General features: G+C 39.7%; 1 protein-coding gene across 1 annotated transcript; it reads left to right on the top strand.

Annotated features, from left to right (window-relative positions):
- The first annotated feature begins 303 nt into the window (after nucleotides 1-303).
- CPO (carboxypeptidase O) lies at nucleotides 304-23232 on the top strand. Its single transcript, XM_045806126.2, has 9 exons — nucleotides 304-371; nucleotides 8927-9026; nucleotides 11051-11152; nucleotides 12095-12199; nucleotides 13072-13182; nucleotides 14685-14775; nucleotides 15905-16107; nucleotides 21957-22041; nucleotides 22890-23232. Exons 1-9 carry the CDS (start codon nucleotides 304-306, stop codon nucleotides 23150-23152), a joined length of 1128 nt encoding a protein of 375 aa, XP_045662082.1. The 3' UTR covers nucleotides 23153-23232.
- Nucleotides 23233-24869: the final 1637 nt, after the last annotated feature.

Genomic DNA, 24869 nt, shown 5'->3' on the forward strand with positions numbered 1-24869 from the left:
GGACTTCACATTGGGAAGAAACTTCTTTCTGGATCTAGTGGAGCCAAGAGCTTGTATAAATTTGGTTTTCAAGGAGAAATGAAAAATCAAATGGTAGTGCTTTCCACTGTATAAGAAAAAAGCTATTTGAGGACATGATTGAGTTAATAAAACAACTGTTCACTTAGAATTCTGCTGAGACATCCATTAGCTGACTTACCTTATCTTGATTGTAAAAGTCTCCGCCTTTATGCTTTCTCAGAGATGCCTGATCCATTGACCTGCAGGAGAAGCCCAGGATTTTCTAGTTCTCTCTGCAGAAGAATGAAGCCTCTGCTTGGGACCCTTTACCTCTTGGGGATCCTGGTTCCTGAGGGGCTGGGATATGATGGGTGAGTGTGAAGTGGGAAGAGGGGCTGACTATCTTGACTTAGATTGTCTAAATGGAAAGCTTTTTTCAAGATCAGTGTAGCTGGATTCTCCCCTCTTCCTACCCATACACACCACCATGAGATGAGATTAATAAAGTTTTATCATTCAGCATTACTGTTATAATCTTTGAATAAATGAATAAATAGCCAACATTTTCCAGCACAAAATATGATAAATACCAATAGATATGTCATATTTTGTGATTGAGAAAAGGAAATTATAATGAAAATTCTATATCCTTCATTTACAGTTTCACAATAGGTAAATCAGATTATTCTAATTTTTGAAAAAAATGTTTAAAGTGTTTAATATTTCACCAAGATATAGTTACTCTTAATATTTTTGTATAGATAATTATGTATTCAGTACTATTGCCAGAAATTTTCAGTTAAATTGTATTATAGAAATTTTCCTACGACATTCATAACTCATTTAAAACATATTGCAACCACGAATAATATTCCATCATTGCTACCCTATGGGGCATATGGTTGATTCCTACTTTGTCATTTTTACAAATGCCACGGTGAGCATCCAGCCACATGAAATTTCTTTCGCAAATCTTTGATTATTTTTTTAATATAAGTTAGAAGAAGTGGAATCCCTGGGTCAGAAGCTGAGAAAAATGTGAGGATCTTGCTATGCGTTGCCAAATTGCCCTCTAGAAAAATTGCATCTGTTTATGTGTGAAAATACCCAATTGATTTACTTTGCATTTTGTTGATTTCTAAAAAGGTTTAGTGTTTTGTCTTGATTATTACTCATTTTATTAGTCTAGAATATGTCTGCTCTTATTATTTGCTTATGTTTGTGTTCTTTCCTATTCATAATGAATTATAACTTACCTAATATTTAATATATGTTAAATTCTGTGTGTGTGTGTGTGTGTGTGTGGTGTAATTTTCATATAAAGTGTATGCTCTCCTTTGTTCACACATGGTTCACCCTGCCCATTTGGTATATCTCAGCAAACATGTGCGGTTGTAGTTAGTATTTTTTCTTCTGCTTCATGGTTAAAAGAATCTTGCAAAAAACTCACTCTCCCAGAACAGAGAAATTCACTCCGATTTTTGCCCTGGATGAATGGTGCAATCTCAGCTTATCTTGTAGCTTGATAGTCTGGTTTCAGATATAAAAAGAGAGCCCACAATCTCCATGGCACTAAAACCTGTTTGGACATTGCCATCTCATGTTTTCCATCAGTTTACTTAGTTTCATTTAGGTACTGTGTTTATCTTTCTGAGATTCTTCATTCATAAATTAGAGACAAAGACTTTCATATATCACAGAGCTTTGATTGGGGAAAAGAATCACCTCGCTTAAAAATACAAAGAGCCTTACAACTCACACACTGAATGAAACTTACACATTGATCCCTGCCTCTGGAAACTTACTTTGAGAAAATAAACTAAGTATGGAAAGAGTTTTATGCACTGAGATGTAGCTATATTTATAACATAAATATTATATAAAATATTATAATATTTGGAAATAACAAAATGTCCCACATTAGGTTATGTAAACGTTGACATGTGATATATGACAATGGAGTATTATTTATCCATTAGAATAATGATTACAAAAAATTTTAATAGCATGAGAAAAGCCATGTTTTATGCTAAAAGCAAGATGCAGAATAGAAAATGTAACAAATACTTAGAAAAATAAAAGAAAAAATAATGTACCAAGATTGGTCATTGTTATCTTTGGTTGGTGATTCCCCCCCCCCACTTTTCCTTCAATTATTCTTTATTTTGTGAACATTCTTTAATGAAGATTTGAAAAAAAATGTTTTTCAAACCCAGGTTACATTATGGAAGTGATGTGGTTCAGGCAGTGGGACTTAGGGTGGCTTCCGTTGGGTAACTCAAGTGCAGCTTCGGACTGCACTAGAGGAAAACATTTTAAATCTTCTAGTCCTGGTCCTTAGTGGCTGCTTGCATCTTCATTATTACTAATAGAAAATAATGTCCACTTTTATATGGCTCTTACTAATGCAAAACATGGGTTACCTGACATTTTTGATACTCTGTTCATTACATATGATGTAATAATAGTCTAGAAAGTCTATGATTAACAAAGATTACAAGATTTGCAATATTTCTTTTGAGCATTTAGGGTGGTGGACTCTTATATTGGCTGCACACTCCCAATAAAAGTGTAAATCTGTAGAATCATTTGGGATCTAGCAATATGAACCAAATGCCTTGAAAATACTTGTCCTCTTTGACCTACTAATTCTTCTTCCTGGAATGTAGCGCGAGGAAATAATCAGAGATGAGCACAAAGATTTATGCAAAAAGTCATTAACTCCAGAATTATTTACAATAGCAAAATACCAAAAGGGGAAATAGTTTTAATATCCAGCATAAATGACAATATTTAAGTAAATGATGCTATGTAATCTATACCTACTGTCAAATATAATGCAGTCATGAAAAATAATGTTTATAAAAAGTTTTCATTGGTTTGAGGAAATGCTTCTGGTAGAATATTATGCAATACAAAGGAGTGAATACAAAATTATATATAGATATAATCTGCACTGTTTTCAAGAAAAAATATGCAAAGATTAAAGATTGATGAGAAATATGCCAAAATATCAACGACTCAGGGAGGTGGGATTATTGAAGATTATTCCTTCCTTCTCTTTTCTGTTTTTCTCCTCTCCTTACTTTCTAAATTTTCCACGATAAGTGTATGCTAATTTTGTAAGAAGGAAAAAAAAGTTTGAAAATACATTACTGTCATGAAATATTCATATAACTGTATCCTTACGAAGTATCGAAAATACAAAATTTGGCTCAGTATTCATTAGATTCTTGCCTTTTTATACATTCCAGTCAAAACTCCACTAGACAATTTTAGATCTACAGTATTTATTAATAATGTACCCCAAAGGATCATTTTCTCTGTTAAACATTTTATGAATTCCTATTCATAAAGAATACACAAAGTACAATAATCTTTTCATTTGATTGGTGAGATGAGACTGGTGATAATTCGGGGGATTAGCCAGATTTTCCTCCCTCTCTACATGCATAATGCATCACCCAAGAAATTGCCTAGAAACAAGAAATTGCCTTTTCTAAGTATATAGTTTAAACATTGTTTGAACTAAGTATTTGGATTTCTGAGGTTTAAGTATTGTGTTTAATCTCATGTAAAAATGATAAGCACTCTTAATATCAGAGGTTTTCACTCAGATCCCACAAATTTTTTTTGTTTTTTGGGGTTGTTTTGTTTTGTTTTTGCATGTTACATGGACCTAGTCATTCAATGCTGGGCTTAGGAGACAAGGTACTTACACATTTGGCAGACATTAGCTGGGGGAAAACCAAATGTTGGTTCTTGATGGTATCCAGTTACCTTTAATTTCTTCCATTCCATTTGTGGAATTGTCAGGGAATACCAGCCCAACTGAAACAGGAATTCACTGGGACCAGCCCTGCTTTGCGTGTACTCACTTTCCTACCCCATTGAGTAGATAACTATGATAAATAAAGACCCAGACATTTGCTGAACCATCTCTGTCCCCAAAGTGTTATGAAAGCCTCTCTGATGATCTCATTTCTGGGCAGGACCGGCCAGGCAGGATAGCCAGTGTGAGGAAGGATGAAGGGAGGGCTGAAATGATACCCTTCTCAGTTGCCTCATTTCTTCTCCTCTCTCTTTTCTGAAAAAGCACGGAAATTGTTCTCTAGTGCTGATACTTGTTTTGCTTTCTTTGTAGTCCAAATCAGAGCTAGACAATTTTTTAAGTGGGCTAGTAAATAGTTTGTGCTGATTCTCTAGGGCATAATAAAAGCATAATTTAGCCTATGTAACAAAATCTTCAGAACAAAACAACGACCTGGGATAATTTACCTTAAGGATTTTTGTCAGGGTTAAATAAGTGTATATATATCAAGTTCTTTGAACAGTGCTGGCATGTGTAATTACTAGGACAACACTGGTTGTTATCACTGACTATGTTTAAGTTAGGAATTCTCCATTCCTTGTCTTCAATGCACTTAGTGTACCATTTAATTAGTAGTCAATCAGGCAATTTTCTTATCAGACTTCATGCCTTATTATTTAATGGCTGAGTTATTTTGCTTTTCATGTATTTATGTCTCTTGCCTTAAGCAGATTTTAAGGGCTGTAAGAAAGAAATCTACTTTTCTACTACTATTATCTATTACTGATTTTGCATACAGTACCAAGGGTTGTTGAATGGGTTAAATAAGAGGATAATATAAATGCTTTTATCATTGCCTACCATATAGTGCTCAATAAAGGTTAACTGGTATCATAAAATATATATATTTTCTGATTATTTGATAAAGACATGAACTGTGCTCCTGCAAATTTATGTGTAGATCGAATTTTTATTAATTTAAACACACCAAAGGTTGTACATATTTTCTTTATAAAATGATAATATGTTTTGTCAAACAGCCTCAGCATATTGCTTCCACCAGTATATATATTTTATATTAGAATTGCTCACTCTGAATGAAGCACTCTTGCTTATTTAACAAAAAATCAAATGAATGATTCATATTAGAAACAAATCCCTGAATAACATGGAGAAACATATTCCTCCTCAACTATTATAATTTTAATTACATTTGTTTCTTTTAATCTCCTTCTAAAATTCATTTTCATTATTTTAGCTGATTATTTAGACAATCCTATCTCGTGATTTTCATTTGAACAAGGTAAATAAGGTGAAATTCATTCAACAGTGTAATAAAACATTTACAATTTTGAGGGTAAAGAACTTATTAAATCGAGAATAACAATTCTTATTAATATTAGCTACTCTTTTAAATATTAGTAACAATTAAAAATAATAAATGTAGTTCCAAGTTTAACGTCATAGAATTGTGTAGGGAAATTGATTTCTATTACAGTGGGTAATTGTGGTATATGGTGCTAAATGAACCAGATTAAAACATTAAAATTTAGGGGCGCCTGGGTGGCACAAAATATTTTGATAGAATTAATTAAAACTCAAGTTCCATTCATAGCTACGTAACTGGATTGACTAAATTTTATTTTATTTTTTTTAAGATTTTATTTATTTATTCAACAGAGATAGAGACAGCCAGCGAGAGAGGAAACACAAGCAGGGGGAGTGGGAGAGGAAGAAGCAGGCTCCCAGCAAAGGAGCCTGACGTGGGGCTTGATCCCAGAATGCCGGGATCACGCCCTGAGCCGAAGGCAGACGCTTAACGACTGCGCCCCCTAGGCTCCCCCCAACACCCATTTCTAATAAAAACTCAGTAAATTAGGAATAGAGGGGAACTTCCCCAACATCATAAAGAGCAGCCAGCTACAAAATATTCTACAGTTAACATCATACTTAATGGTGAAAAACTAGAAACATTCCTGCTAAGATCAGAAACAAGGCAAGGATGTCCACTCTCACAACTGCTTTTGAACATTGCACTGGAAGCTTTAGCTAATACCATCTGACAAGTAATGGAGATAGAAGGTGTACAGACTGGGAAGGAAGAAATAAAACTGTCTGTGTTCACTGATGACATGACCATCTACGTAGAAAATCTGAAAGAATTGACAAAAAAACTCCTGGAATTAATAAGTAATTATAGCAAGGTTGTAGGACACAAGGTTAATGTACAAAAGTCAATTGTTTTTCTATAGACTAACGAGCAAGAGAAATTTTAAATTAAAAACATATTACCATTTATATTATCACCCCCAAAACAAAATACTTAGGTATAAGTCTAAGAAAATACGTACAAGATCTGTAAGAGAAAAGTTATAAAACTCTAATGAAAGACGTCAAAGGAGAACTAAATAAATGGAGAGATGTTCTATATAAATAGATAGGAAGGCTCAATACTGTCAAAAGGTCAATTCTTCCCAACTTGTTCTATAGATTCATTGCAATCCCAGTCAGAATCCCAGGAAGTTATTTTGTGGATATTGACAAACTGGTTCTGAAGTTTATATGGAAAGGCAAATGACTCGGAATAGCCAACACAATATTGAAGAAGAACAAAGTTGTAGGACTGACACTACCTGACTTCAAGACTTATTATAAAGCTACAGTAATTAAGACAATGTGTTATTGATGAAAGAAGAGACAAATAGATCAATGGAGCAGAATAAAATGCCTCGAAATAGACCCACATGAATATAATTAATTGATTTTTGACCAAAGAACAAAGATAACACAATAGAGCAAAATAGCCTTTTCAACAAATGGTACAGGAACAACTGGACATCCACATGTTAAAAAAAAAAAAAAAGAGTGAATCTAGACACAGACCTTACACCCTTCATAGAAATTAACTCAAATTAGATTATAGACCTAAATGTAAAATTCAAAACTAAAAAACGCCTAGAAAATAATATAGGAGAAAACCTGGATGACCTTGGATATGGCAATGCCTTTTTAACTACAACACCACGAACACAATCCATGAATGAAATAATTAATAACTTGGATTTCATTAAAATTGAGAACATCCGCTCTACAAAGATGATGTCAAGAGAATGAGAAGACAAGCCAAAAACTGGGAGAAAATATTTGCAAAAGACGCACCTGATGAAGGACTGTTGTTTAAAATAACTCTTAAAATTCAATAATAAGAAAATGAACAATTTGAGTCAAAAATGGGCAAACCGCCAGAACATACACCTCACCAGCAAAGATACACCAGTGGCAGGTATGCCTACAAAAAGATGCTCAGCATCGTGTTACTAGAGAACTGCCAGCGAAAGCAATGGGACACCACCGCACACTATTAGAATGGCCCGAATCCAGAACAGTGACAACACCAAAGGCTGGTAAGGGTGTGTGGAGCAACAGGAACTCTCATACATTGCTGGTGGGAATGCAGAGTGGTCCAGCCACTTTGGAAGACAGTTTCTTGGAAGGTAGTTTCTTACAAAACTAAATATACTCTTACCGTATGACCCAGTAATCATGTTTCTTGGTATTTACGCAAATGAACTGGCAACTAATGCCCACACAAAGCCCTGCACACAGATGTCTGTAGTTTCTTTATTTATAATTGCCAATTAAGCAATTAAGAAAGATGCCCTTTAGTGAGAGAATGGATAAAGAACTGTGGTACTTCCAGCTGATGAACTCTTCTACAACTCTAAGAAGAAATGAGTTATTAAGACGTGAAAAGACATGGAGAGAAGTTAAATGCATTTACTAAGGAAAGAAGCCAATCTGTAAGGCTATTCACTGTATGATTCCAGCTATGTGACATTCTGGAAAGTGCAAAACAATGGAGACAGTAAAAATATCAGTGGTTGCCAGGGGTTAGCGGGGGGAGGGATGAACAGGCAGAGCACAGAGGGTTTTTTGGACACTGAGACTGTGCTCTGATACCGCAATGGTGGATGCATATCGTTATACGTTTGTTTAAACACATCGAATGTGCAACACCAAGAGTGAACCCTAATGTAAACCACAGACTTCAGGCAATAAAGATGTGTCTGTCAATGTAGGTTCATTGACTCTAATAAATGTTAATATACCACTGTTGTGTGGTATATTAATAATGGAAGAGGGTGTGTGTGTGTGGAAACATTACATATATATATATATATATATAGGATATTCTGTGTGTGTGTGTGTGTGTATGTATGTGTGTATAATATTACGCAGCCGTAAAAAAGAAAGAGATCTTGCCATTTGCAACATGAATGGACCTAGAGGGTATAATGTTAAATGAAATAAATCAGACAGAGAAAGATAAATACCATGTGATTTCACTCATATGTAGAATTTAAGAAACAAACCAAATGAACAACAACAACAACAAAAAAGAGACAAACACAAACACAGACTCAAATATAAAAAAAAAGTGATGGTTGCCAGACGGAAGGTGAAAGGGGGGATGGATAAAATAGATAAAGGGGATTGAGAGTACACTTATCATTACTGAGTAATGCGTAGCATTGTTGACTCTATGTTGCACATCTGTAACTGATAAAACACTGTATGTTAATCATACTTCAATAATGTTTTTAGAAATAATTTTTAAAATATTGCAGGCTCTTCAATCAGGCTGTCCGTTATTGTCTGTTATTGTCAATCCCAATAACACTTTCCCTGTGACTTGATTTCTTCATCTCTGAAAGGGGATAGTAAGAGTACCTATCTCAGAGTTTTCAAGAGAAGTAAATGAGATTTAAATTGCTTGAGTGTCTTGTAATACATTTCAGTTCAATAAATCTTAGGTATTATTTCTTATACAAATTTAAAAGTGTGTTTAACTACATCTTACTGAATTACCCAGCTTCCTTGCAAGATTGGAATCGCTGTCCTCACCTCACTTCGCCGATGAAGAAACTACGGTTTGGAGGGACTCAGTTGTTGCCCCAGGTCTCACAGTCAGTAAGTCACAGCGAGAAGACTCTAACACTGACTTTTCTCCTCCAAATCCTATTCACAGTGCTTTCTACCACCTTTCTCATCAGCTTTCCAATCCTCATGGTATTCTAGTTTCTTCACTGCTTTGAGTCTGACTTTCTTCTGCAGATCCCCAGCACAACCCAGACGAGAGGTTGTGGAAGAGACAGTGAGCCCGTGGAGGAGCCTGGACACCTATTCCTATACCAGCTATCACCCCATGGAGGAGGTGAGCAAGGACACATGGAGGGTGGTTTTGGCCACAGCCTACTTTAGGATGGGCGAGGAATGGTTCACTGTTAATATCCATAGGTTAGAGAGTCTCAAAATACGAAGTTGAGATTTGCCTGTGCACCGAGTGCAGGGGATTGCAGAAAATCATCTTTTGATCACCACCATCGAAGCTATAAATCCTGCCATATGAAATAAAAAGGCAAATCAACAACAGAAAGGAAAAGAACCCTCTAGCCAGTTTCGCTCCTGTGAGCACGGACTAAAATTAATCCTTGTTCTTGTTTGTCAGGTTGTCAGCCAGTTTAAGCAGGCAAGACCAATGTGTATATGGGGGTGGGACATGCAGTGGAGACGCCTTGTGATTCGATCACATTTAGCTGAAAATGTGGCATTTCTTGTAGGATGCGAAGGATGCAGGCAGTAGTTCTTAAGAGGGGAACATTTCTTTTAAAGAAATACTCATATCACTACTAAGATGAGTTTGGTTATTTTTGAAACTGGATACAGTAAAAAATTAGCTACTATATATGCATATTTGTGAGGTATGTGTGTGTGACTCTATGCGAAGCTTTTTTTGAAATACAAATTTCTAAACATAGAGTTTTTGGGTTAAAGGATAAGCACATCTAAATTTTTACATAAATGCACAAGTTGCCTTCCAAATAGGCTTTGCCGTTTATTCCTTCAGCGTTTGGGAGTATATTAATATTTTCCAGAATTTTTTTTTTAAAGAATGCAAGAATGAATTTACACATTCTTCTGTAACAATCACCCCCAAGTACTAAAGATTCTAAAAATTTGAACAAGGTCCAGGAAGGCTCATGGAAAGCTCATGCTCTGGTATGGGAGGTAGGTCATACCTGGCTTGACCACGTGCTCTGTGACCTTGACCAAGACACCTAACCTCTTTGGTCTTCTGTTTCCTCACCTGTGAAACAGGAAATCAGTGCTGATCTTGCAGCTTTTCTGTGAGAGTAGATGGAATACACTACACTAGTTCTGATTAAACAATAGATAAATAATTGCTGTTGTTGCACTGCTGCTTGTCGCCTGCCCAGGGCTTACGGCACCTTCATCTGACTCAGCGCATCAGAAAGCACACACGATACCCATGTGAGAATTTGTCGTTCTCTTCATTCGACAGAACTGGACTGAAAATACTCCACTGACATATTATTACTGTTATAATAATGCATTTTATCTACAGATATTCCATGTTAAGATGAATGTCAATCGAGATACTAAAATTTTCAAATAGAATATTTATTATCCCAAATTAATTATGGTTGTTTACCATAACGCTTATTGTAGAGATATTTCAACTATACAGAAACTGGGTAGAGGACTATCCTGTCATGTGTTGATGACTACCTTAATATATCTAATGTTTATGAATTCCCTCGGTCCAGTCACCATTACAGAACCCCACATTATTGACTTACAGGTGAAGGTATAAAACCCTTCCTTTCCAAGCATTGTGTAAGACTTTGAATTAATTCAACATCCATTCAGGTCTCTTCAAATGAATCGAAATGATCAGTTTGGGATTGATTTAGAAACTTCTATTGGCATGTTCTGTGAAGGGCATACCCAACTCTTCTCTAATCTTAGATCCATGGGTATTGGCAAAGGATATTGTTGGGATCCAAAAGGATCCCCCCAGATCAGCCTGCCTTGAAACTGCTGGCACGATTGGGTGTCACATGGAAGTCTAGAGGTGTGTGGCCATTTGAAGGATATGATGTTTCTGAAGTGTTCTCAGTGGATTATTGAAACTATTAATGCTCAATAACTTACTTGTAAAGTTCAATAGGGTGCTCTGAGCTTGGGTGGCAGAGTCGGTCTTTACAGAAATCAGCGTAGCTCATTGGGTTAGTCTTGTAGTTTGTTTAGCCCACAGTCGTAATGTAGAGCGAATAGTCCAGAGTTCAGTATCTTAATGAGAGAAGCAGTTATCTTAATTAGAGGCAAGCAAACGATTTTCTTATTGATATCCACAGTCCTCCCTGGCTGTTTCAGATCTATCAGTGGATGATCCAGATAAGTGAGAAGTACGCGGGAGTGGCAACAATGCATTTCCTAGGAATGACCTATGAGACCCGGCCCATGTATTATTTGAAGGTGAGTGAAAAGACTGGGACTTCCCTTAATTACTTAGTTCACTGCCCTCTTACCACTTATTGTGGACATGTTGATTTACAAGGCACATTCTCAAATTTGAGAGTTATCTAAAACTACAAAAAAATGTATTGGCTCTGAAATCGAATTTACCTGGGAGTTGAGTGAATGGCTAACATGTTAAGCACGGGGCGTGGTGCCTGCATACCTGATTTTCCATAGGCCATCAAACTCGGAGCTGAGTCAGCCAAAAAAGATATCTAAATATCCTTTGCCTGGGGCATATTTTAAAGAGTGGAATTGGTATATAATAAAGAAGCAATAAAGATAAATATATAATCAAATACATGTATTCATAAAAAGGGTAATTGTAAGAAGGAATGAAGGTAAAAGGTGGGTTAGGAAATATGCTGGCTAGATTAGGAAAATGGGTGAGGGTCTAGGAAAAAAGCTCCTTGAATATGATGGATCCAGTCTTGTCTTTATCCCAATTTGTTAATTTCTCACTGATAAAGAGGTATAGAGCCTTCATCAGCCCAGCTCCCAGTGGCTTTCAGTGAACAGCTCGGTCTAGGCCATTTACATTCAAAGCAGATGTGAGTGTGACAAGCTTGGGAGTGTTCACCACCTCTTCTCCATCAAAGAGAATCCACCAGCCAGGTTAATTCCTACCCGGCCCACCTCTCTGAAAGAGGAGGGGATCTTTCTTGCTGGAGTGAGGCTCCAGGGATGCGCAAGAAATGGCACAGGGAGAAAGGAAAGAAGACTGGGTTGACGGGAACTGGAGAGCGGTGGGCATCTCTCCCATCGCCCCTGCCTCATGCTTGGACTCACAGAGTGGAGGAAGAAAGGGGCCTGTAGGAGAACAATAAACCTGATAACTTTGCACAGTGGGTTATGATGATAAACAATTGCTTGGTAATAGAGCACGGATGTCCCCTCCAGATCAGCCGACCGTCTAATAACCCCAAGAAGATTATTTGGATGGACTGTGGAATTCATGCCAGGGAATGGATCGCCCCAGCTTTTTGCCAATGGTTTGTGAGAGAAGTAAGTGTCTTTAGCTTTCTCGTAATTGTTAACCGCCCAACAAAATACCTGTCACATCTTAGCTATTTAGAAAGCATGCTTCTTTCTCAGGTAGGCAATGCAGCTCTCTACTGAGTTACTCCTTCACCCCAAGGGAAATGGAATTTATAAGTAACTTCGCTGAAGACTGAGGTATTTTGACCTCTTTCTGGTGTATCCGCAATAATTTATACTGGAAGGTAAACAGCATATCTAAGTGTAGAAGACAATACATGGTTGAACTCAGAGATGAGTAAAGCCTGGTGTTGCCTTTTTCAGAGAGTCTTGGGCAAATTTTCTAACACCGGGACCCCTAGTTTGTCACCTGCTGAAGGAGCTTGGAAGGGCCTCTACAGGGGCTCTGTGGTGCGGATGAAGAGATTTGGCTTGTGGAAAATACCTAGCTCAGTGAATTGTTACATATTAGCTACACCCTATAAGGTACTTTTGTGTCAGTCTTTTCAGAAACCACAACAGAAGGAAACCCACAAGGAGCAGTTCTCAAAGCCCGGTTCCTAGACCAATAGCATCTACATAACTGGGAACTTGTTAGAAATGCAAATTCTGGGGCTTCCCCTCACCACCTAGTGAATTCCGGGGAGGGGGAGGTGGTGGGGGAGGAGAGCTAGGCAATGTAGGCAGTGTATTTTAACAAGTCCTCGCAGTGATTCTGATGCAAAATAAAGCCTGAGAACCACAATCATAACAAATAGGACAACCGAGGCGGGGTTGGAGAGCAGCAGGGTAGAAGTTCCATGTGCAATCACCTCTTATAATTACGGTGAAAGTGTTAGAAAATTGAAAAAAGACCTCTTCCCCAGAGCATTTCAAATGTTTCTCTCTTAAATTTCCAGATTCTACAAAACTATGAAGACAACCCAAGGATAGGAAGGTTCCTTAGAAACCTGGACTTCTATGTGCTTCCCGTTCTTAACATAGATGGTTACATCTATACTTGGACAACAGTGAGTACATCGAGCGTGGTTCTGGGCTGAGTCCATGAATTAGATCTTGACTCAGGTTCATTGTTCTGACCTCAGTCATTGTAGCAACAGAAACGTTTTGTGGCCACGTAAAGAAAGAAGCCCCATTTGGAATGAAAATCAACTCAGTATTGTTAAGCCAACAATCTACATCAAGTTCAGAACGGAGAAAGTGGAGGCCTTGTTAGAGTTGAAATCCAGCACATGTTTTGATGTTTGTTTGTTTGTTTGTTTTTGACATATTCCCAGTTTTGCAGCCAGACTTAAATTTTCTCCAAGTCCACCTCCTTCAAGTTTGTGGACTGCCTGTCAGATTGGTATAAAAGTCATATACAACCCTGTAACCCCCTGGGTTTGAAGCATGAGGGGCACAAATTATATATAAATTCTTTTTTAAAAATTTTTTTTATTATATTATGTTAGTCACCATACAAATTATATATAAATTCTAACCCAACATTCATTTTCCACTGTGATCATTCACACAGGGGGCAAATATCTCATAAAGTTTTTAGTTAATAGAAAACTTCCTCTGGGGGCGCCTGGGTGGCCTTGTGGGTTAAGCATCTGCCTTTGGCTCAGGTCATGGTCCCACGGTCCTGGGATCGTGCCTGGCGCATCAGGCTCCCCATTCAGCGGATTGCCTGCGTCTTCCTCTCCCTCCGCCCTCCCCCACTCGTGCTCGTTCTCTCCTTCTCTCTCTCTCAAATAAATAAACAAAAAAATCAGAAAAAAAGAAGAAAGAAAGAAAGAAAGAAGAAAGAAAGAAGAAAGAAAGAAAGAAAAAAAGAAGAAAGAAAGAAAGAAAGAAAGAAAGAAAGAAAGAAAGAAAGAAAGAAAACTTCATCTTTAAAATGTCTCCAAAGCAGATCAGTCCACAAACAAGAACCCCTGTTTCTGGAGAGTATCCGTTCCTCCCTTTTCCCCTTTGCTCCCCCAAAAGCGGTTCCAGGGACCCCTGTTCCTGTAGCAGCCTTTCGGCCCGGGTGTGAATCAAAATCTTCCCTCCAAGCTTGTCTGGAGAAACTTGTCTTCATGCTCATCTTCACTCATCAGTCTTCTGCTTCCAGAAATGTATAGAGACCATCCCCGATACACCTGCAACGGCCTTTTTCCATCTGCCAAGCTATTTACCTTTCATCCTGTATCACTTGGACATAAAAAATGAGTCTCTGACGCTTTCCCTGAGTAAGCAGATCACGTCCACCGGGCACTGCCGATCTGCTCGGAGGAAAGGGCCATACTCCCTCCAATCCGTTGGTGTACGTGTAGAAACGCTGGGGTTGGCCAGATGTGCCTGTTGTTGGGTGTTGCTGGCCCATCTGTGAGACTAAAAATTATCCGCCCAAGCTTTGTTATGTTAAAGGCAAATTTTCCAGACAATCCTAGGGACTATTTTTTATGTTCAGGGCCACCCACTCGTCACCAACACTGTGATTTATGAGACCTTAGAACAGCAGCATTTCTATGTTTCTGTGTTACAGGATCGGCTTTGGAGGAAATCCCGTTCATCCCATAATAACGGCACATGTTTTGGGACAGATCTCAATCGAAATTTCAATGTGGCCTGGTGTAGTAAGTACACATTTAGTTGATGACTTGATGAGCAAAAAAATGGAGAAGAGAAGCTAGGACAGAGGTGAATTACTGGAGATATAACTTTCAAAAGGAGACATCTAATTTTGCACAGCTCTCTGGACTTCTTGACCAGTGTTCTTCCCCTAAGGGATGACATTGTCCACGCAGTAAGAACCAGCAACAGTCAAGTGTGGGACCCTTTTCAAGTGGGATTGGCTAAGCAAGGGCAAAGAAGACCTAGATCCAAGCGAATATGTTTGAAATCTATCACTTTATTTTTAAATATATGAATTTTCACAAAGAGAAGAAAAAAAATCAGAGAATTATCCTTGCAGATTATTTTTATACCAGGGAGGCAGAAGTAAATAAGGCAAACATTTCCTTCTCCTTAAGGCATGTTCATGTTTCCGAATCTCAACGTGCCCAGTGGATCAGAAGCAAATAGAGAGGTAGAAATGGTTAAGAGCAATCTGATTAAAAACCAGATGGTAAAGGTTAAAATTCAGACTTGGCGGCTGTGTGAGCTTGGAAAAATCGCTTCATCTTTCTGCTTTAGGTTCTCTTATTTAAAACGTGGGCCGCAGTCCTACCATTCAATCAGTAGGTTGTTGTGGGGATTTGATGAGTTGCCACAGAGGAGGGGCTGACTGCCCTCCCAGGGTTACAAGGTGCTCAGCAGGTGGTCCTTATGATCGTCCCTGAGGAGAACAGACGTCTGTGTCCTTACAAAACAGCTCTAAGGAGACGGAAGCCAGTAAGACAGTGAGAGCGACTTAGGCCAGTAAGGCTATGCCACAGCCTGACCTAAGACCCCAAACATCTATTTCACGGCCCACCACAGGTGTAAGTAAAAGATTACTGAAAAAGCCATTTCATTTTGCACCTTCCTTTGTGGGCCATGGAAGCATGGAGTTTGTCTCTAAATCGAATGTCAGCCCTCCTGCCTTTCTGAGTTCCTCCTTGAATGACTACCCTCGTACACCCATTTAACCAGAGCTAACTTCCACAAGCCAGGGCAAGCCCCGCTGCCACCCGCAGGTTGCCCGGACCAAGGGTGACGCCTTGCCCTCAATCTGTTCTAAACGGCTATCATGCTGACGACGTCGTGGTTTTCTGTCTATTCCAGAGACCGGCGCCTCTGAAAACTGCCACGATTTAACATTCTGTGGGACCGGACCAGTGTCGGAACCGGAGACGAAAGCTGTTTCCCGCTTTGTCGAGAGCAAGAAGGAGAGCATCGTGTGCTTCCTGACCATGCACTCTTACGGGCAGCTCATTCTCACGCCTTATGGCTACACTAAAAATAAGTCCAGTAACCACGAGGAACTGGTAAGACCATTGCACCAGAGCCTCTACAAAAGCCTCCGTGGGACCCTGGCTTTCCTTTCCTTGGGTTCCTTTTTCAAGATTCAGGCTCCAGCCCTGCTTTTGTTCTCTCTGCGTTTCCTTATTTTCTTTCTTCTGCTTTTTACACCTTGCCAGACGCCTGCTGGGAAGGCTTCAGGTTAAATGCTGCTTTACCTACATTAATTAACTACCTGTTTCATGAAGTGTCAAGTTGGGAGACATCTTAGGTATTCGTCGATAATATAAATGAGACGATTATGTTAATAATCTGCAGGAATGTGCTTTCATTTCTGTAAATTCTCTTGAAGCTCCGTTCAGCAATTATAGCTTTTGAACCGTGCTTTAAAGAACTTGCCAGCTGTTAGTGGAATATGGCATATCTAAAATAACATGGCTAAATAATGTCTGCTCTCTTCTCTGCTAAACACAATGCTTTATTTTCTTCTAAACTCTGCTTCTAGTATTTGCTTAGGGAACTGTGTAAGGGGACGTGCCGGCGGGGTCCGAGCCGGGCTGGGAAAGTGTGCTTCGTTATATCCAGGTCCTCTGAAGCCGGCTTACCCAAGCACCAGGCACAATTGCTGGAAAGGACCGGTCTCTTCGCCCTTTCGCGCACCTGAGGACAGCAGACACAAATCAAAGGGAGGGTAAATTTAGAACTGTTGTCATATTTGTTATCTTCTTTTAAAACACTATTTTTTTCTATGTTTAATCACGGCAACATCCACATAACCTAAAATTTACCGTCTTCACCATTTTTAAGTGGACAGTTCAGTAGTGTTACGATGTTCACATTATTGTGCAATTGGTCTCCAAAACTCTTTCATCTTGCACAGTGGACACACAATACCCATTAGAAACAACGCTTGGTCCCCGCGGCTTCTGGAGACCACCATTCTACTTTCACGTTCCATGAATTTGACTGCTCTAGATGCCTCACACGTGAGGAAGCATACAGTTTCCGTCTTTTTGTGACCGGCTTAGTTCATTTAGCACAATGTCCTCAAGGTTCATCCATGTTGTAGCATATGTCAGAATTTCCCTCCTTTTTACCGCTTAGTAATATTCCATCATATGTATGTATCACATTTTCTTTATCGGTTCATCTGTCCGTGCATATTTGAATTGTTTCCACCTTGGGCTACTGCAGATAATGCTTCTAAGCACATAGGTATACAAGATCTCTTTGAGATCCCACTTTCAACCTTGGGGGTATATAACCAGAAGTAGAATTGACGAATCATATGACAGTCTGTTTTTAATTTTTAGGGGGACAATCATACTGTTTTCCATAGTGGCTGCACCATTTTCTATTCTGACTAACAGTGCACAAGGGTTCCAATTTCCCCACATGCTCATCAACACTTGTTATTCTCTGCTCATCTTTTTTATTTTTTTAGAACAAGCCCCTCATTATCAACAAATGCTGGGATGGATGGAAGCTAAGCTCACTCTGTTCTTGAGGTCACAGAGGCTTGGGGACCCACTAGTTCTCTTACCTGTCCTGTCCCTCTCCCACTGGAGCATGACCCGGAGAACACATGTCTGGGCGCAAAAAGAAAAACCACTATTGATCCTTGCTGAAGGGAGTTCTTCCCCCAACAACCAAGAATATCTAGTAGTACCCCAGTATCTTTCTCACAGTGTTTTTGGACATTTGAACTATGTGATCATTTTGTAAGATGTGGCAATAACTAACATTTGCTTAACACTTTGCAATTTACAAAGGGACTTCGGGACCGGTATCTCATCTGACCCGATGACAGCGGTTGGTAGAGCCCGGGTTGGAATTTATGTCTTCAGACTCCAGAGGCTACATTCATTCAGCCTCTTCATACTGCTTCTCTGCTCGAAAGGGCATGCGACTTCCTACCATCTTACATGTCCAGATTACTGTGTCCTATTTCCTCCTATTCCCAAACTCTAGAAATTTCATTTCTTCAGCAAAGGAAACTGCAGAAACAGAGATTTTAGTTGAGAAGCCCAGAACCCATTTTATTTCCCAGTTCCTGTGGTATTTGTTGTAGATGTCTACTTTCTGCTCAAAGGGATATGTGACAAATACAAATGGACTACCAAATACAGGCCATTATAGATCTTTCATGGGCTAGGTCTTCCACCAACAGAAAAAAGCAGCTTGTAACCCCTGGATTTTTCTTTTTCTTTTCTTTTCTTTTTTTTTTTTAAGAATTCTGTTTCCTTCTTGGCTCAGGAAGACAGATAGCACATGACCATTTTGCAAAGTTTGTATTCAAAGGTGAGAGGGTTTTGTACTATTGGCTCTCTGGTTAGAGCCCTCTGGCCACAGACTAGAGGAGGCAAAAAGGCAGGAGAGACCTGTGGCACTGACATCGCCATGACTGGAAGATAACTTGAAGGTGGGGATTACTGAGAACACTTTAGTGCTATATGCAGAAATGGGCACATTGAATTGAGAAAGGGCCTTCCAGTTCTGTATCTCTTACAGTCTCAGGTGTTGAACAGTTCGCATTAACATTCATCTCCAAGACTTTTCATTAAAAAGACAGTGTGACAATTTTGCCGCCTATGTCAACTTCGTTGAAGCTAGCTAGCAGTGGTTTTAGGTTCTTATGAGTAAGCTTTGATAGAGTGCACAAAGACACAGAATCAAGCCAACAGTTGAAGGAGATCTCCATTTTTGGTACTATTTACAATTACCAGAGACCAGTAATTAATCTCTATATATTTACAAAACCAAAAATTTATAGAAATCATGATAAATATTATCCTGCATGATAGACAACTTGGCAATCACTATGTGGGGGAAACATAACTATATATAGCCCTGTTCTAAATTGCTTTGGAAATTAGAATAGCTATAAAAATTCTAATGTTTTAAATGCTGACATTCTTTCCATTTGAACTCTTCCCATATCAACTTCTAGATCCCATCCCAAGCTCCTTCCTCCCACACACACGCCAGGGCCTTCATCAAACTTTTTGTGTGTCTCCCTGTGAATATATGCCTATAGGAGACTCTCTGGGAGTTATTAAGGAGGCCTGAGGTCTTTAGAAATATAGATTATGTACTACTGGCAAAAGGATTATTATTTTTTTTTTTTAAAGATTTTATTTATTTATTCGACAGAGATAGAGACAGCCAGCGAGAGAGGGAACACAAGCAGGGGGAGTGGGAGAGGAAGAAGCAGGCTCATAGCGGAGGAGCCTGATGTGGGGCTCGATCCCAGAACGCCGGGATCACGCCCTGAGCCGAAGACAGACGCTTAACGACTGAGCCACCCAGGCGCCCCAGGGTTTTTATTATTTTGACTAAAGTTCCTTTGGGCTGAGAAGAAGGGCAGCAGAGAAATTGGCTCTCTGTGGCCATGCAGTATAGTGTCAAAAGGAGAGAGAAGACTATTCAGGAGGTCCACCCCTAAGGATAGAAGTCAGTCTTCAGATTTTATTTCATCTTCTTGGAAAGGGACACAACTGTACACTTCTCATATACCTTATACTTCCTACTCTTCCCGACCTCCCCGTAGTAATCTCTAAGGGAATAATTAAAAAAAAACCCAGAATTTCTTGTATCAATAAAGAAGAGGAAACTAGGAAGACTGTTTCCCATCCCACAGGATGTGAGGGAAAAGAATTACATCGGATAAAAGAAGTAAAGGTTGGCAATCAGAAGAAAGAAATAGTTGCCTGGGGTAAACTGCAGAAGAGAAAAAAAAATGCAAGAGCCATTTGGAAGGCAATGGAGCCTGGAGTTGATGCCTATAGCCCAAATAAAAGTTAAGGTCCCACGTGGACCACTTAGCATGGAGTTTCATTCAGAGAAATGAAGAAACATATGGGAATTAAAAATAATTAAAAGCAATTCATGTCTCTACCAGACTTTGAAGGAACTTCAAAAGGGATTGTAGCTGGTAAAATCATAGCAACTCTTTCCCCCACCCCGCCTCGTGCTCTTCATTTCACTCACAGATAGCAACTACCCTGACCTTTTCTCTTCACCCCTCATTTTTACGTCCTTAGCAGAATTCATCTCTCCAGAAATCTTCTTTCTGACTCTCTTCTCCTTCTTATCATTCTCTCTTCTGTCTACAAACAGCTCTTATACCTCTTTGCAGTGTGAATGATTCAAACCAGCTTTATTTCACGCACTTCTCAAGCCCTTCCTACCCATCATGTCAATTCTGGACAACATGAGCCCAGGCACTAAGCCAGACTTAGAAACTTTTTTCAGGAAAAGAGAGAGAAGGTGAATGGCCCAAGACAGAATTCTCAGTAGTGAGTAAAAAGGAGGCAAAACTTTTGAGAATATGTTCAGTTGAATGTTTTTTCTTTTATCTTTGCCACACACAGAAAGTCCCAAGTGCCCTCAGGATGCTGCTCACAGCTGCTGTATGAGACCTGCCGCTACTTATTCCCTTTTCTGCTCCTCCTTTTGAATGTCACCATGCCGATCTCTACTCTGCCCAAGCACCACTCTGTCACACCCTAGAATTCAACTGAACAACGCAGGACAATGCAGGCCCAGGAAGCTTTAAAGTTAGACTCATCACTAGTCAGAAGTCAGGGGAGCTGACGCACCTGCAAAAGCAGTAGGTTGCCCTAGGGGGTAAAGAAAGCAGAGGTGGGCCACAGTCCGGGCAGGGAGTGGTCAAGGGGATTTGGGTGGCGTTTGTGTAAAGTCTAAGGGGAAGTATTAGCGATTCTGGGGTGGGGAATACTTAGAGAAGACTACTGAAAGACTGTTGAAAGGGTATGTGAGGAAATTTATCAGAAGTTTAATAAACACAGCCAATACACTTGGATCTCTCAGTGCTAGTGGCTCTGATCTCAGGATAAGGTTTGCAGAGATCGAGGCTGAGACACTAGAAATCATTCAGTTCTGAGTGATTTCCAGTGTAGTCAGGTGACACCGTGGTAGGTGTGGGGGAGTGTGTAGCTTCCAGCTCTGAAATTCTGTAAGCCCGAGAGAGATAAGTATCAAATACCTATAAGGGAAAATAAGAAGGGAGTTATAAGAGAAGTATGAACAAAGGGCAATGGTGGGGGGAATGCGGAGAGAGGGGATTTAGTTGGGGTGATGAGGAAAGGCCCCATGGAAGAGTCAGCGTTTGAAAAAGTCTTTTGAGGTTGGGCAGAACTTCAACAGGCAGAGAAAAGAAGTAAGGCATGCCAGGTAGAGGGAATGTCCAGAAAAAAGGTAGAAGAGTCTGTGGAAATGGGCATGTCTGGGGAACAGTGGGAAAACTGGAGTGTGACTATCATCTGGGGTAGGGTATAAAGAATATGGTGTTGGAAAGGTGGGTTAGGGCCACATCATAAAGGATATCAAATGTGAAACTGAGAAGCTTGTGGTTAATTCAGTGGGCGATTAAAAATAAGGCTTTTCAGCAGGATCATGATCGCAATTCTACTCTACCAAAATTCACTTGGAGTCCAGAGAGGATCGATTGGGATAAGGATTGATGAGAGGAAGGGAAACGTACTAGAAGACAATAGTCCATTTCAGAGGTAATGAGACTAAAATAGGGTGACGGTGCTGGAAATGCAAACTTGGTAACCAGTTGAAAGAAGGAGAATCAAAGGTGACTGTAGGATTTTACTTGTGCTTGGGGGAGCATGGTAAGTCAGAAATATGGAAACCAGAATGGCTTTATTAGTGGGGGAATGATGAAATTGGGTGTGAGTGTGTTGAATCTGAAGTACCAGGAGGCTACCTAGGTATAGAGGCCCAATGGGAAGTTAGAAAGATGGTCTGGAACTCTGGAGATGGATTTGGACAAAATACCCAACCCTCTGGATTGTTGGATTTATTTTTAACACCAGATATCTGTCTCTGCATTTCCCACCTACAGATCCAAGTTGGACAGAAGGCAGCAAATGCATTGAAAAAAAAGCATGGAACCAATTATAGAGTTGGATCGAGTGCAGATATTTTATGTAAGTAGCTTTTCTTTGCCTCTTCAATAGTATCTAAGTCACAAAAGAAGCCAGTGGACTTTGGGGAGTGGGGTGGGCAGGAGAGAGACGGAAGAGCTCCTGGGGTCAACAGGAAGTTGTACAAATCAAAATGACCAAGGATAAAAGGGAGTCGGTACAAATCCAGAATTATGCTCTCTAGGGATAAGGTGTGAGCTAACAGAAAAAATTAATACCCTGGCTCAGACCAGAATTCCTTCTGGCTTCAGTTAAAAAGAGCTCGCAAGTGAGAAGGTACAGGAGTTAACAGGAAGGACGTTTTCCAGTGACCCTTGGTCAGTTGGTTCAACTCTCAGAGGACCTATCAGGCTGAGAAAGCAAAGCAGGTGGGGCCTGGAGAAAGGATCTAACACAGAAAAGAATTTAGTTAAAAGGACAGTGCACAGCTTCCCCTGTCCCCAGCCACCACTTCCTCCACCCACCTGACGACCACCGGGGTAACATTTGCATACTATTTTCCTTGTTGCTCATTTTGCTTCTGTTCCTTTATGTGTCAGTTCACTTGCTTCATTATACTAGGTTGTCTAGTCTTTGATTCAGTGGAGAAACTTTAACCAAACTTCCACTATGTGCCAAGCATAATGCTAGGTATTCGGGGAGGTGGCGAGGGGAGACAGAATAAACGAGACATAATTCCTGCGTTACAGGGTTTCATAACAATGAGAGGGAGAAGACAGCCATCCATGAATCCTTAATATGAAAAAGTTCGTTCATGTTGCCGCATTGAACCTTTATTCCCTGAAATAGCCATAGACACCTGTCCTTTCGAAGGATAACATCTGCCTCTGCCTTCGCATTTTTGTTTGTAGATACCACATCAGGGTCTTCAAGAGACTGGGCTCGGGACATTGGGATCCCCTTCTCATACACGTTTGAGCTGAGGGACAATGGTACATATGGATTTGTCCTGCCAGCATCTCAGATTCAGGCCACCTGCGAGGAGACTATGGAGGCTGTGCTCTCGGTCCTAGATGATGTCTATGAGAAATACTGGGACTCAGACAGTGCTGGAAAGGTGACATCTACCGCCGTGGGGCTGGGCCTGCTGGTCTCCTTCATGTCTATTCTCTGAGTGTGTCCTACCCAGGCCTGCTCAGCTGCAATCGTGAGAATGTGGCTGCAGGGAAGATGTTTGTCTGAGGTTAAGGAGGAATCAAATAATTTAAAGACACTTTCCATTTCAATAAAGATCAATCATGTTTGCATTTTCATGTGTGTTTTGCTGGTAATTAATTTTTATTACTTTAAAAGAGTATACTAATTGTCTTTCTCTGCTTGACTTATTTCACTTAGCATAATCCCCTCCAGTTCCAGCCATGTCGAAGCAAATGGTGGGTGTTCATCCTTTCTGATGGTTGAGTACTATTCCGTTATGTATATGGACCACATCTTCTTTATCCATTTTTCTGTTATCATATGGTTTCACTTACATGTGGAACATAAGGAATAGCATGGAGGACATTAGGAAAAGGAAGGGAAAAGTGAAGGAGGGGAAATCAGAGGAGGAGATGCACCATTAGAGACTATGGACTCCAGGAAACAAACTGAGGGTTTCAGAGGGGTGGGGGCGGGGGGATGGGTTAGCCCTGTGATGGGTATCAAGGAGGGCACGTATCGCAAGGAGCACTGGGTGTTATACGCAAACAATGAATCATGGAACACTACATCAAAAACTAATGATGTACTGTATGGTGACTAACAACATAAGAAAAAATAAATAAATAAAATAAAAAATAAATAAAATAAAAAATAAATTAAAAAAAAGAGTATAGTATTAGTTATTGCTACAGCAATGCCACACCAAACCACTCTAAAGTTCAGTGATGCATGAATCTTTAGGTCAGCTGGGAAGTTCTGCTGATCTCGGCCATGCACATTTATGCCGCTGTGGTCAGTTTCAGGGCAGCTACCTTGGGGCCTAGAGATGTTTTTTCTCATCTAAATATTTTTTAAAATTTGCTCATTTTTTTGAACAAGGTTCACCTTTAATTTTATATTATTGATTTAGTAGCAGCATTCAGAAGATGTTACATAATCTTTATAGCTGTTGCTGGCTTTATTTATTTAATATTTTATTTATTTATTCATTCATTCATTCATTCATTCATTCATTCATTCATTCAAAAATCCTTTTTGAGAATCTGCTAGGTACATTTTGCTAGGCTCTGGGGTTACAGCGGTGAATAAGATAGACATGGTCCCTGTCCTCTTGGAATTTCTATTCCAGTGGGTGAGATTGGGGATGGCAGCTATAAATAATTGGAATGGACACACTGTTGCATACAGGGCAACTCTCAGCTCAGGGGAGCCATAATAATCAAGAACACAAATAAATAAACTGAATATTGCAGCTTGCGACAGGTGCTATGAGAGAAATAAAGAGTAAGTAGAGAGGTAAGCAAGGGCCAGATTGTGCATATCCAGGAATACAGGCATTTAATTGTGCTATCTTGTCTGTTAAGCAGCAAGTGTGCTTAAGGTAGTGTCTATGACTGTCGTTTCCTATGTGTCTCTGTGTGACACCTTGAAATGGTGCTAAGCACTTGTCAGGCTTTGAACAAATGTTGTAGCTGTAACCAGCTGACAGAGCATCCTTGGGTGTTCAGTCACCCATTTCTAAATTTCCTTGTTGGTCACAGTCACAATACACTTCTTGGTTGTAACCCTTTTATTGCCTTTCTTTGTCCTCTTTATTTCTCCCTGTTTTGCCAGTGTGTGGCTGATAACGGTCAGAAAGAAAAAAAAGTGTCAGGGGCAATAGGGCTTAATGAATCAGAGAACAGCTATTT

This window comes from Ursus americanus, chromosome 1 (genome assembly GCF_024610735.1).
Source record: "Ursus americanus isolate L20-20 chromosome 1, mUrsAme1.1.p, whole genome shotgun sequence".
In the NCBI taxonomy this organism is placed as follows: domain Eukaryota; kingdom Metazoa; phylum Chordata; class Mammalia; order Carnivora; family Ursidae; genus Ursus; species Ursus americanus.

Excerpts from the sequence above, each read along its gene's own strand:
- CPO (XM_045806126.2), top strand. The coding sequence starts at position 304 with ATGAAGCCTCTGCTTGGGACCCTTTACCTCTTGGGGATCCTGGTTCCT. Across the intron at positions 11,153-12,094 it reads GGCCCATGTATTATTTGAAG|ATCAGCCGACCGTCTAATAA; the intron begins GTGAGTGAAAAG and ends TGTCCCCTCCAG. Across the intron at positions 13,183-14,684 it reads ACATCTATACTTGGACAACA|GATCGGCTTTGGAGGAAATC; the intron begins GTGAGTACATCG and ends TCTGTGTTACAG.